Source organism: Idiotropiscis lumnitzeri, chromosome 4 (assembly GCF_059441095.1).
Source record: "Idiotropiscis lumnitzeri isolate Australia: NSW breed Sydney's pygmy pipehorse chromosome 4, RoL_Ilum_1.0, whole genome shotgun sequence".
Classification (NCBI taxonomy): Eukaryota; Metazoa; Chordata; class Actinopteri; order Syngnathiformes; family Syngnathidae; genus Idiotropiscis; species Idiotropiscis lumnitzeri.
This window is the reverse complement of record NC_142394.1, coordinates 7,454,684-7,468,014: the sequence shown is the minus strand read 5'-3', so window position 1 is coordinate 7,468,014 and position 13,331 is coordinate 7,454,684. Positions and strand designations below refer to the sequence as shown.

Below are 13,331 nucleotides of genomic sequence, written 5' to 3'. Positions count from 1 at the left end.
TTAATTTTGTTTGAAGGACGGAGGGATGCTGACAGAAGTTTGCACAGGTCGCGGACGGAGGACGGAGGACGACCAGCAAAATTGGATAAAGTGCTGAGCTCTGCTGTTTTATAGGTTTCAGTCTTCCAACACACTTCAAATGATATGTTGTTGTTTTCTGGCTTCTGCTGATAATTTGAATCAGGTCTGTTGGAGGAGGGAGACAAATAAACCAGGCTGGATACAGGACTGGCAGCCCTGTGATAAATAATCAAAAAGTGCCAAAGGAGAAAAAGACACGATAAATGAGTATATTTTAACAAACTGGGTTATGTGTTTTATTGCTTTTGCTTTTGAAGGCTCGAGGCAAACATGTCATGTCGTGTTACTTTGAGTACTGCTATGTCTGAGTCCAAAACGCAAGGCGCCATGTGTCACGAGTGGAAAAACTCAGTTTTAGTTCTTAATAAACTGACTATTGCCTCCGTAGTCCATAGTAGACGCGACAATATGTTGCCGTACCAAACAGGACCTCGTGTTACATCAAACACAAACGATATCATGTGCCTGTTAATGCAAGCTAGTTTCCAGACACGACTGTCTCTATGTCAGAAATTAAATCAGGCATCAACAACAAAGTGCTTCCTTTTTAGATGCTCGTTTATCACCATTGAGCTGCCATACAAAACACGAAAGGGAGGTTTGCATCGTATGAAGTATTTTGGGTCAAATACACTGGAACTTGCCGACTGTTTATGACCCGGATTACCACTACTGAGCATGTGCATGACAGCCAGCGGAAAAAGCAGGGGACAGGGCAGGTTTGACATAAAAATAAAGTGCCAAATAAATAAATTAACAACTCATCGATTATTAAGTTATTTGCCAATGATTACGATCCTCGCCTCGATTAATCTTTGCGGCCTTACAAGTGACTGAGTGACCTTTTCTTTTTAATCTTACGCTCGACATACACACTTGAATTATTTTTTTAATACCAAAAATTTGCTCTAAAACATAACTGAATTTAAATGCAAAAGTCAAAATGAAACAAAAAATAACTAGAATGAAAAATCCAAAACTTTTATAACCCTGGTTAAGACAACGACCTTTCACACTGAAGTGGTGCAAGGATTGGTTAGAAGTGAGAGCCAAAAGTAGCAGTTGTTCTTTAAACTTTCAGCAACAAAGCACCACCTGATAGCTTGGCAAAACTGGGGCTGGACAGGCAGCTGGTCCAGCAGAATGTCAAGAATTCAGGAGTCACGTCCAGAACCACATCATAAACCAAGTCAAAAACCTTGTCAACTCTTTTCACCTTGAGCTGGAGCTCACACTGATTTTGATTTTGATTATTTTAACTGTAAAAACAGCCACTTGGATTTCTAACAACTATTTGCTGGTCTGGAGGAAGGAACCTGTAAACAAAAAGAAAAATTGTACTCCTTTCACCTTGTGCTGTTTCAATCTGAAAATGCAGCCACATTGATGTGGTAAAATTGGTGCCGGGCTTTCCTGGTCCAGAGAAGGGTTAAAGATTTTAGTTGGGGATTTTTCATTCCAGTTAGTTTAAATTTCTTTTTGACTATTGTTTTTCAAATTGACTACATTTTAATTAGCTTTCACAACGGCTTTGTAAGTCTTATTAGTCTTTTTTTAATGCTTAGTTTTAAGTTTAGTTTTTCTTAGATTTATAATAATTTTATCAGTTTTAAAGGAGTATTTCTGGGGCAACAAATATTAAAGTCCACACTTTGTCCACTGTTTTGTAAACAGACACGCACAATTTGGCATGGCTTTTAAAATTGAAACAAACACCACTGGAACACAGTGTGAAAAGGGTACTTGTGTAACAAACAAAAAACAGGTTGTATCATTGCCCTGGAGCAAATACAAATTATATTCAAGATTAAAAATGTTGTCTAAAGACAAACAAAAAAGCATGACATCTCCCTCAAAAAAAAAAAAATAAAAATAAGGTGAGAGCGGTGCTTACTTTGCACTGAGGTGGTGGGAACAGTCGACTAGCACCCTCATACAGTGCACGGCGATGAGGCCCATGCACAGCAGGCTGACCGGACCCAGCTGGACATACAAACATAAAAAGAATAACATAAAAACATTCTTTCTGTGTTTAACACAACAAAACAGGGGTGTGTGGAGGAGATTTTTAAGTCGGTAGGGGAAAGTTTGAAATGTTGACAAATACAGAAACTTTTCCATGGGTGCCGAACGTTGAGTGTGGGGATCCACTGTTTACAGTTTAAAAGAGATGACGGGGAAATTCATTGAAAATGCCCGTTTTGAGCCTACAATGGATGCTTCCAACAAAAATGGAGACTTACTGTGTTTTTTTGGATGGAATAATTCTTTATCATTGCATGAGCACAAAGTACCAAGCAGCAAAATAGACTTAACAGACATAAGAAACAAGAAACACCAACAATGACCAACAGGGGGAGACAGGACGGGAATACTTTTCAGCACCCAGATATCTTAGATGTGAAAGGAAGACGCTAGCAGTTGCCTTTATCCGGGGGACTTTTGGGGGTCTCCTCATGAGACATGTCAATAAATTTCATGTTGCTAAGTGAAACCGTTGAGGGACACTTTAACGGACAATTGGAAATGGCCATTATGACCCTAAAATGGATGCTTATAACCAACGTAGGTAGGAGTGCAATAGAGCCCAAAATGGCTAGCTTCCAATCAAAAATGGCACACTTTCTGTTTGCTATTGGGCGGTTTTATGGTTTCTTCTTGCCAAGTGAAAAAGGCTCCGAGGGATGAATTTGAAGGGAGCTCACCACCAGGCCTGCATTCTTGACCGCCAAAGGCAGACCCAAAAGCCCGGTGCCAATGTTGCCCTTCAGCAGGTGGATCAGAGTCTGACAGACACTGCACAAGGGAATAGGAAAGTGACAGTCATTTCATGGCACACAATGAGGCTTTTTGCGGCATTTCTACTCTGCTACGTACGATGTTCCGGCTTGCGTGCCGATCCTCTCGTAGTGACGCTGTGTTCGTGAGGGTCCTGGAGGGGAAGGACATAGAGCATCCAGTTCGGAGGGGTTTTGATCAGAGAACAGAGACCCTACAGAAGGGGTAAGAAGACAAACCTTATCAGCACATCCTGCCTCCACTGTACTTCCTGCGTACAAGTCATATCAACTGTTCAGAGGTGGTGCAGGCATGACCAAATCGCTAAGCACGCCATGCTAACTTTGCTTTTGTACACTTGACCCTCTCTCTTTGCTGCTACTTTATGTTGTTTGCAGTGCAAGAGTAGATCGACAGGAAAGACTACGTAAGTCGCTTTAAAAAAAATACAAGTTTTCAAGACGAATAAATACTTTTAATCACTCAGCCCTAACTACCAATCTACCTTTGGTTTTTGAGTAACCAATGTTGATTATTTATGGCTTGAAACTGTGGCAACAACATCAACATAAAAATTTGCTGATCAAGCCGTCTGAGGCTCAGGCGTGATGCTTGGCTGCACACTGACGCACCAGAGGAAGTGAGCACTTGCTGGGGTGAGTGTGATAAAGAGATGACGGCACATTTTGGCAACAGCAGAAGGAATGTGTACTCGTGATGTTAGACCTCAAAGGCTCAAGGAATGATGAGGCCCAAAGCACATGCATGGTCACATGACCTGGTGGTCACGTGACACCCAGTGTTTTTTTTTTTTTCCCCCTTTCTTTTTTACAGGCTCTTACATAAAGTGCTTCAGTGTAAACCGTACGAGGGTCATACATACAATATGAAACTACGTCAAAGACCGGCAGTAAAGTTAATTAATCACTCCGGTCCAAGTTTCTTCCATCTGCTTCATTAAAGCAAAACAGCACTTACTTGAACTAATGCACAAAGTCAACTATCTACTCACTTACACGTCCAGCCAACCTGGTCCCGGTAGTTATTAATCACCACTCGTCGAGCAGCGTAATAAAATATAGGAGTAAAAGAAATGGGTTGAAATAGTCCACATGTTGCATAATTAATGTAGTTATTAATGAAAACCAAGTCACCTGGTAAAGTACATCTAGATTAGTCAAAATAAACCACAAAGTACAACTGGCCAATTGAATCAAAATGTAATCGAGATATGATTAACAATTAATGCGCAGAACAGCGCGGTCGGTTTACAAGTTCCCAACGCTGTGAAAGTACTCTGAATGCAACACGTAGCTTGCAGAGCAAACATGTAGCATATGTGTTTCTGGTATTCCTAAACACCTTCTAAGTTTTTTTTTTAATGACACCCCAGTTGTATTACACGTTTGTGTGTTGAAATAGAAAACATGGTTTGTTTTCAAAACATCACGAGCGGTGATGCTAAAGTCAATGTCATTAATATCCCATCAAATGCTAACGGCAAATTAACATCGACTTTGGGAGGGACATTCCTTTAAATAACAAATTTTCACACACAAATGCTGAGTAAACACATAGACACAGGTAAGATAACATTACACAAAGGCACAAATTATTCGGAATCTTATCTAAAGCCAACAGTCTCGAATTTGGGATTTAAACTGGACAGTGATTTTAAATTAGATCGGCAAATCAGTGCTGTTGTTCCATCCAGCTTGTAGCTGGCTAAGGTGAAGTACTTTCTTTCTCATCAGCACTTAGAAACAGTAATCCATGCCTTTGTCATATCTATGCTGGATTATTGTAATGCACTTTACTTTAGAGTGAGCCAGTCCTCGCTCAAGCGCCTCCAACTAGTGCAGAATGCTGTTGCTCGCCTTTTAACTGGAGCTCGGTAGACGGATCACATAACCCCAATCTTGGCCTTTCTTTACTGGCTCCCAGTGCACTTTAGAGTTCAGATTCAGAATCAGAATTAGAAATCCCTTTATTGTCATTGTACTCAAGTGTGCAACGAGATTAGAGAGCTCCCCTCTCCAGTGCAATACAACAATAATTCAGATAAATATATAAATTAGATAAATAAGAGAATAGTTAGTGCAATGGAAAATAATACTGAATAGGGTATATAAAAACACATCACGTTGCTGTTCTGCAAGGTAAGGGTGGTCTTGTGTGTGTGTGAGAGTTTAGAATGGAGATGGCTCTTGGAAAGAAACTGTTTCTCAGTCTATTGGTCCTTGATTTGATGCACCTGTAGCGCCTGCCAGAGGGGATCAGGTCGAACAGGTGTGAGTTTGGGTGGGTATTGTCTTTGACGATATTGAGAGCCCTGCTGAGGCACCGGGTGGTGTAGATGTCCGACAGTGAGGGGAGAGGGCAGCCAATAATCCTTTGCGTTGTTTTGACCGTCCTCTGGAGCCTCACTCTGTCCGCCTCAGTGCAGCCGCTGTACCAGGTGGAGACACAGTACGTCAGCAGGCTCTCGATGGACGAGTGGTAGAAGGCCAGCAGCAGCTTCCTGTCCGGGTTGAATTTCCTGAGGACTCTCAGGAAGTGCAGACGCTGGTGGACCTTCTTTACCACTGCTGTGGTGTTGTGAGTCCAAGAAAGGTCATCGGAGATCTGTACTCCCAGGAACTTGAACGTGTGGACCCTCTCCACACACACGCCTTCGATGCAGAGGGGGGGCGGCACCGTCTTGTTCCTCCTGAAGTCGATGACGATCTCCTTTGTTTTTGCAATGTTGAGTTGCAGTCTGTTGTCCTCGCACCAAGCCGTCAGTCTCTGGACCTCCTCTCTGTAGGCTGTCTCGTCACCTTCCGAGATCAGACCGACCACTGTCGTGTCGTCAGCAAACTTGACGATGGTGTTGTTACCGTGGGCCGGGCTGCAGTCGTAGGTGTAGAGGGCGTACAGGAGAGGGCTCAGCACGCATCCTTGGGGGGAACCGGTGCTCAGCGTACGGGTGGAGGACGTGTAGGGGCCGAGCAACACAGTCTGGGGTCTGTTGGTCAGAAAGTCCTTAATCCAGATGCGTGTGAGGGCAGGGAGGCCGAGAATGTCCAGTTTGGCGACGAGGATGTCCGGGATGATTGTGTTGAGAGCTCACTTTAAGATTCTTCTGTTCGTCGCACAGCACCACACTGCCCCTAAGCGTAGCCCGGTAAGTCCCAAAACTTGTGAAAATAAACCAAGATAAGATAAATATGATAAATAGATAAGGGTGATGCATATTGAAGGCTTCAATTCACGTAAAGATGCAAGGTGTCAAAGGTTTGGCTGTAGCAGGATGAAAATGCAAGAGGTGTAAATTTCACATGATAGTTACAAGGTCTTTTTGTACTTGATAAAAATGATAGTGTTTATTTTGTCATGGCCATGTGAACATGTGGTATGTCACCTCACATTTTTAAGCAATAAAAGTTTCAAATAAAAATGAGCAAAATAACTTATTTGTGCATATTGAGAACACAAGTTAAAACATGACAGTTCAGTATGAACACTGAAAAACTAAAAAGCATGTGAACTTAATATTTCTTGCCTGTCAAAATTGTAATGAATCTCTCCTAACAGTTTTTCATCAATGTCACATCTACCATCATTTTTACTATTGCTTAGTGCACAATTGTCCACAGGTGAATTTGGTGCCCTCCAGTGGTCAGATGATGAATCAATTCAGAGGACACCCTGAAACGAATACTATTGGGATACAGGTGAAAATAATATTGTGATGCATCATTTAATCAATATTTTTTCTCTACCCAAGTATAATCAATGCCATTGTTTCTAAATTCTGTAATTGCCGCAAACCGTGATCTAGCGTAGAACTAGTTAAAATAATCCACAGTCAGCATTCGAGCCACTCGTTCACATGAGAGAACATGGGCTTTTTTTTTGTTCACAGAAAAAAAAGATTGATCTTTTTTGTCTGTTCTCATGAGAAAATTAATATAGATAACAAAGGAGAGGTTGTGATGTTATTATGACAACATAGCCTCAAACTAAAGCCAGTACACGGGAAATGTCACATGAATATTAAATGTAGCACGCTACCGTGGTCTTGTCATGATGCTTGAGGTTTACTCAGGCCTGAACTTCCTCGTATTTACAGTGCAGTGTCAAGGCTTTAGTGACAACCCACAAAATATCTCAAGTCAGTCACTGAACGTTCACATCCAAAATCCACACACAGTTCAATATCATCGTCCATTCCCAGAGGCATGTTATCTAAAGTTGTCAAAGCTACAGCTTATATCTACAAAGATTACATAATGAGTTCAACGTGTCAGTGGACCCGGTCCACATTAAATAGTGAGGCGGCTTACACACTTGTCAGCCTTTGTCAATACAGTCAACATGACCTCTAGCGTCAGAAATATTAAAAGGCTCCAGTTAGGTGTTATCAATTTGTGAGTTGGCGTGAATGCAAATCCAACGTAGCTGCATCCGGCATATAAGCAGAAAAGTCTGTTTACAAATGGAGGTGGCTTTAGCATGCTTGCAGTTACCATATGCTCAGTGCTGTGTGTTCAAAATTTGCGGACTATGCCTGCTCCATTTCGCGTTTGTTCGTGCTCGTGAAGAAGACGATTTAGGGTCTTCATTGAACCTGGCACATATTTTGCAACGATCAAAAACAGTTCTGAGTGTTTAATTAGTCTAATGTACAGATTTTGGTCAACGAGCCGGCAATTTTGGAACATCAATGACGATGTATTTGTAAACCACATTGTATTCAAAAAACCTAATGCAAATATTTTATAAATACAACAATAATGTTGTCTTCCACCATTAAAAACACAAACAAAAATGAAAATTGGAAGCTTAAGAGAATTTGGTCTTCAACAAACTGCAAAGTTTGGTGAGTTTTCGTGCATGTTTAGGGGGTCACGGTTTCCTCCCACATACCAAACACGTGCATGGAAGGTTGATAGGACACCCTGAATTCACCCTAAGTGTGTTTGTGAGTGCGAATGGTTATTCATCTTTGTGTGTACTGTGATTGGCTGGAAACGACGGGATGCCCCGGACCCTTGTGAGGAGAAGCGGCTGAGATAATGGATGGATGGAAATGTTTTATCTTGAGTCACCACAAAGATGTCTGCTTTTGTGGAGGTCTACAGAAATCTGAGAATGTTTACTATTGAGAAACTGAAATTCAGAGGATTTGGACAATTTTAAATTAAAATTGGTACCTAAACGATTATTTAAATAAAAAGAATCTATAATTTGATAATCAGTTATCCATTAATTGTTATTTCTAATTTAGTCCAGTATAGCCATAGGTAAATGTTTTGAAAACAATTTTTAATTGTGCACTGACCATAGCCAACATAACCCAAGTAATAGCTAACATTGTTTTAATAAATACCTAAGAAAATTCAGTTTTTTAATGATCCTGATGTACATTTTTTAATCATCATTGACAGTTTTGACTTAAATTAACCTAAGTAACCCTCTTTTGCGTTTAGTCTTAACCAGATCAAAGACAATTTAATCTAGGCCTGGGGAAAAACAACTCAGCAAACTGGATTTAAGTCGACCACAAAAATTGGTTCACACAAAAATGTCCTGCAACTTTTTATAACCATATTTGCAATGCCCGCAAACATTTGTTGCAGATGTAGTCAGTCCCTCAGTCTGTGGTGACATTGGATAGAATGGTGAAATTTTTTGTTTTTAAAAATTTGAAAAAATCTGATTAAATTAATCTGAATCAGTATCGGTCAATCTCACCCATGAACGATCGTACTGAATCAGAAGCATGAAAAACCTAATCGGGACACTTCTACAATATAGTCTAACTTCAACGACTATTTTTGTAAACAAAATGTCATCACCTTTTTTTTTTGCTCATCAGAGACACTCAAAATAACTTTTCATACCTTCGCCTCGAACGTCATCGCTGGAGGACATCATGTCGGCGGTGCGTCTCCTGACCTCTTAGCTAAAATCTGTACGTCAGCGAGTGAAGCATGGACGTCGCTTGTCTGCGAGGAAGAAGACAAATGGATTTAATACCAACAAACATTCCGTCAACTATCTCTTAACTGACCACCTTTGCATTAAATAAGGACTTAATACACAAATTACACCCAAGGCCTTGTCTTAGAACTGGACAGTAGCATCTGCTTCAAAGCACATCAAAATATGTACAGTAAATATCTACAATTGGCGACCAGCACAGGGTGCAGCAGCATCAAATACGCAAACATGCGTACTAGCCAAAGACTCATGGACTCTTAAAAACAACATCTATAAATTTACAAGCGAGATTTTCGATGAGTGGACACGAAGGTTTCAATAAATGGTCATATGCATGCATTTTTCTCTCTCTCTCTCTCTCTCTCTCTCTCTCTCTGGAAGGTGTACAATCACTTTACTCTGACTTTCTGAATGATTACATATTATTAGACTATCAATATGTAATCTTTAAAAAAAAACAATTAAACAACTTTGATGTGACTTCATGTGAATACTGTACTGAATGCAGAGCTGGGCGCGCACGTGCCATGCGCTCGTGCTGCCACCAAGACCACAGTCGTTGGGGAAGCGGAACAAAAAGAAATGTGGCAGCATGAATACAGTTTGTGCTCAAGCAGTGGGGAAACAAATGCAGTCCATGATAAACTGACAATAACCAACAGGTGCCCAGCTGCTGGCAAATGATAAATAAGGGGCTGGCAAAATTCACTGATGCGCCCACTTCTGGTTGTCTGGACGACCTTAAAGTCCTCCTTGGCCTGTGTTCTTCGACAATGTGCACTTGTTGGGTTTGCAAAAACAAGCAAGCAAAAAGCACATGGACAATGAATATAACCAACTAAGTTTTGCGTGCATCCATGCTATCTCTCAGGAAAACACAAGCAACGCCTGTGATGACAGTGCATTTTTATAGCCGTGTGGCGACGGAAATCTTTAGAGAGGCCAAAATCAAAAACCCAATTATCTTTTGATGAATTACCCAGCTCTACTTCACCCACCTCTGGCTATTGCCTATTCTGAAGTAAAACTGTTCTTTATCAAAGAAAAAGTACCTCCCTCTCATCACTGACTCACAATCGCCACACTATTATTATATGCAGTTATAAATTCACAATCACACACAATCATTTTTTCAACACATCAAACACAGTAAGTCAAATTATTATTGCACTTTATAAGACCAATTGAATTAGTTACATTATCATTTATTATGTTTTTACACAAAAAAAACATGGTGTTCTTGGATACCCGGGAACAAATTATTGGCATTTCAATTAATTTTAGAGCAATTAAATTCCTAATTAAAGGCATCATAAATAAAAAAAACACAATAACGAGGAATTATTTGTTTTTTTAAATCACCGTTTATGGGCAAACCTTTTCACCCTTAACTGCAGATCGTTGGCTAATTTCCCAAGAGGAATCCATTTACAGCTTGGGGCCGTTTACGCATGACAAACAAACTCACTTGTCATCGTTTATTCCAGCACTATTTGTTTTAAGTACATTTTTAAAACCAGCTCAACCCAACTTAAAACCACAAAACAGACATGTTACGAACAGAGATTATACCATCCTTTAAACTACCTGGAACTGAGCAATTTAAAAAATTAATCGAATGAAGATTGCACAAAATGTTGCGACTTAATACGAGATTTTATTTTTTTCAGGTCCTCTTCCCATGTTTTCTAACAAACAGATTTGTCGGTATCATAATTTTCAAAGTTCATAGTGATGCCTTCACCAAATTCTACCAAACCAATAACATAGGGAAGATTACAACAATAATACAGACAAATATGTGGCTTTATCACTCCAACATTTCATTTGTCTTGAAATAATGACACGTAAACATGTGGACTGAATCTCTTAAACACTAAACGCATCCATCTCTCAAATCCCTCTGTCTCTAGGTCTAAAGCCTGCAGAAAGGCCAAAATGAAGCAGAGTTCCCCGGACATTTGTTCACCCAGCCAAACTTGCAGGATAGTAGTGGCGGCAGGAGAAGTGGAGAGCACTGATAAGATTTGCGTTTATCAGTCGACATTTCGTCTAAATGAATTGACATTTCCTTTTGATGAAGAGGAAACTGAGATATATGTGTAAACTGGACAGCTTTGATCTTACAAGCCCTTATCAAGAACCAGGGGTGTTTATCAAAAGAACAGAAGAGGAGAACCACAGTTGTTGCTTTATTTTTTGTTTTGGTTTAAAGTGTTTGAAATATTGTGTTGCTGACTTAATAGTGTTGATCAATTTAAATTTATTATGTATTGATTTTATTCAATTTGATTTTTTAGTATCATATAGTTCAATTAGCCTGTCAGAACATGTTTATAGTTTAAACAGGAATTTAATATGTTTGAATTTCAGGCAAATTGACAGACTAAATATTTTCTTACAAAGTTGTCGACATTGCTTTCTATTGTTCCCTTTTTAATGTTAATAATGACACGTTGTTTGCAGAGCTGTACTCATAACAATTTTCTACATAAATGAGACTATTCGTGCGATGGCGAGTTGGGGTGGCGGCTTGTGGACGGAGTACGAAATGCTTCCTCGGATGGAGGCGTAACAGATAATAATTGAGAAGCATTGCTCCTGATGGGACCTGGCCAGAAATAGTCCACCGATCGACACTAAAAAAAGAAAGCTTCGCCCTGGAGATGGCTACATGGACCCGATATACATACACAACAACCGCACCATGGCTACCATTAGTCGCGTAGAACACAAAAATAACACGACGGATGGGGGTTCTAAAAATAAGCGTAGTGACGACGACTTACGTGTAAACGACAAGATAACCGCGCTAATCTAAACCCGTTACGCCCAGGACAACCATAGAATAACGAAACTATAACTAAATCAACATTGCTAGCCGACGTTAGCCATCCTTGCGACCACAAACACGGAACGCCACAGGCAGTATCTTTTTGTTTTATTACCTCGGTTGAAGAAGAGGTCGTCTCTGTCACCCCTTGGTGCTTTTGTAGCGCGCACTAACGTCTCCAAAGAGCTTTTGTGCTCATGTTGTCGTCGTGGGTGGTGACAAATCCCAGTCAGTTTACTGCCCTCGCTCGGATGCCACTGCAAGTCGGCCAGAAGCCAGCCGCGAGGTCACGTGACACGAACAAGGAAGTAGCCATCAGTGCGCGTGATGGTACTGTTGCCATAGAAACACACGATTTTTTTTAATAATTGATGCGTCAGCACCAAGGTCGTCTAATGTAACAAATTGCATTCACTTGTTTTAATGTGTGTGCGTTTAATCAGAAATACATTGGAATCCAGTTGCAGTTGCAATAATGAGTCTGCAGATAGCAGCAAAGCTGCATCAAGCACACTGATAAAAGTCTATATTTCAACAACAACCTCAATTTATGTTTTTTTCTTTTTCAGGAAAACGATATTAGTTTGCATTTACAATTGTATCAATTTGTTTTGGAGAAATCAGTAAATGCCACTCTCAAAATGCCCCTTTCTAGTCAGCAATATGTGTCTGTCTGGAATCTGATTTTATCCAGCTAACCTCAGCTGTGTCATTACTCGCTGTCAGTGGCTGTGAAATGGCTCAAAACTTTCTATATGATTGTTTTGCCTCTGAGAGGCGCTAGACCCTAGTGCAGCCTGCTGAGGCCAAAAGATGCTCAAGTCTACAAGAAGATGCCAGTATTGACAAATTTGTTCGCGTCACGCACTGATGTCCACGCCACGCGCGGTGCATACATTTCAAGTCCTCAACGGCCACGTTGTCAGACTACAAGATAATTTGGTTTTGTGTCTTGGACCGTTTGAGACGTCACACTACAAGTCCGCACCCAATCATAATGTGTTTCCGTCAAGATGCTGCCCAAGAGTCCATCGGCACTGGGCCGTCGGGGATGCAGGACAAGCGGCTGTGTAATCATGTCAACGGAGTCATTATGTGCATGTACGTTTGGTCTCTGCTAGGAAAAGGCAAATAGAACTTAATGAGCTATGGTGAGGTAAATTTGACCCACTGTATTTTTAGTGCTAAATCTATTTTAAGAATACTCTATGGGGCTGTTTTTGTTGCAAAACCAGTTATAAATGTGTAATTCAATCCACAAATTTGTAAAACGAATCCGTATCTGTAACCGCAGTCACAAATGTGTAACGTGAATCTGCAAATACATGACTGAAGTCTCAAATGTGTATAGAGAATCTACAAATGCGTGATTCAAATCACAAATGTGAAACGAGAATCGACAAATGCGTGATGTCCGCCTGCTAGGTCTGGAACTCCAACCAGGCTACCAGTGGTTGGCACTTTGCCCAGGGCCCCCCTCCAAGTGGTTGTGTGGTTCTCGACCATCTTTTATACCTGCTCTCCTGCAATGTCTGAAATCTAACCGGGTTTAAAAACTTATATTTACACACCTTTATAAGCATCGTGGGTGAAGTGAATTTTCAGATTTTAAGAAATGCTAAATGTCTGCTGGCCATTTTGGAAAATGGTT

General features: G+C 40.6%; 1 protein-coding gene across 2 annotated transcripts in view; it reads right to left on the bottom strand.

Annotated features, from left to right (window-relative positions):
- slc36a1 (solute carrier family 36 member 1) overlaps positions 1 to 11,966 on the bottom strand; it is a 35,894-nt gene extending 23,928 nt beyond the window's left edge. The window contains exons 1-5 of one of the 2 annotated variants that reach the window (XM_088292810.1): positions 11,796 to 11,966; positions 8,748 to 8,852; positions 2,959 to 3,073; positions 2,787 to 2,877; positions 1,976 to 2,064 (exon numbers count right to left, since the gene is read on the bottom strand). In XM_088292810.1, the coding sequence (XP_088148936.1) occupies positions 1,976 to 2,064; positions 2,787 to 2,877; positions 2,959 to 3,073; positions 8,748 to 8,781 (329 nt within the window). In that variant the 5' untranslated portion in view covers positions 8,782 to 8,852; positions 11,796 to 11,966. The remainder of the gene's footprint in view (positions 1 to 1,975; positions 2,065 to 2,786; positions 2,878 to 2,958; positions 3,074 to 8,747; positions 8,853 to 11,795) is intronic. The other variant, XM_088292811.1, reaches the window with a different exon arrangement.
- Positions 11,967 to 13,331: the final 1,365 nt, after the last annotated feature.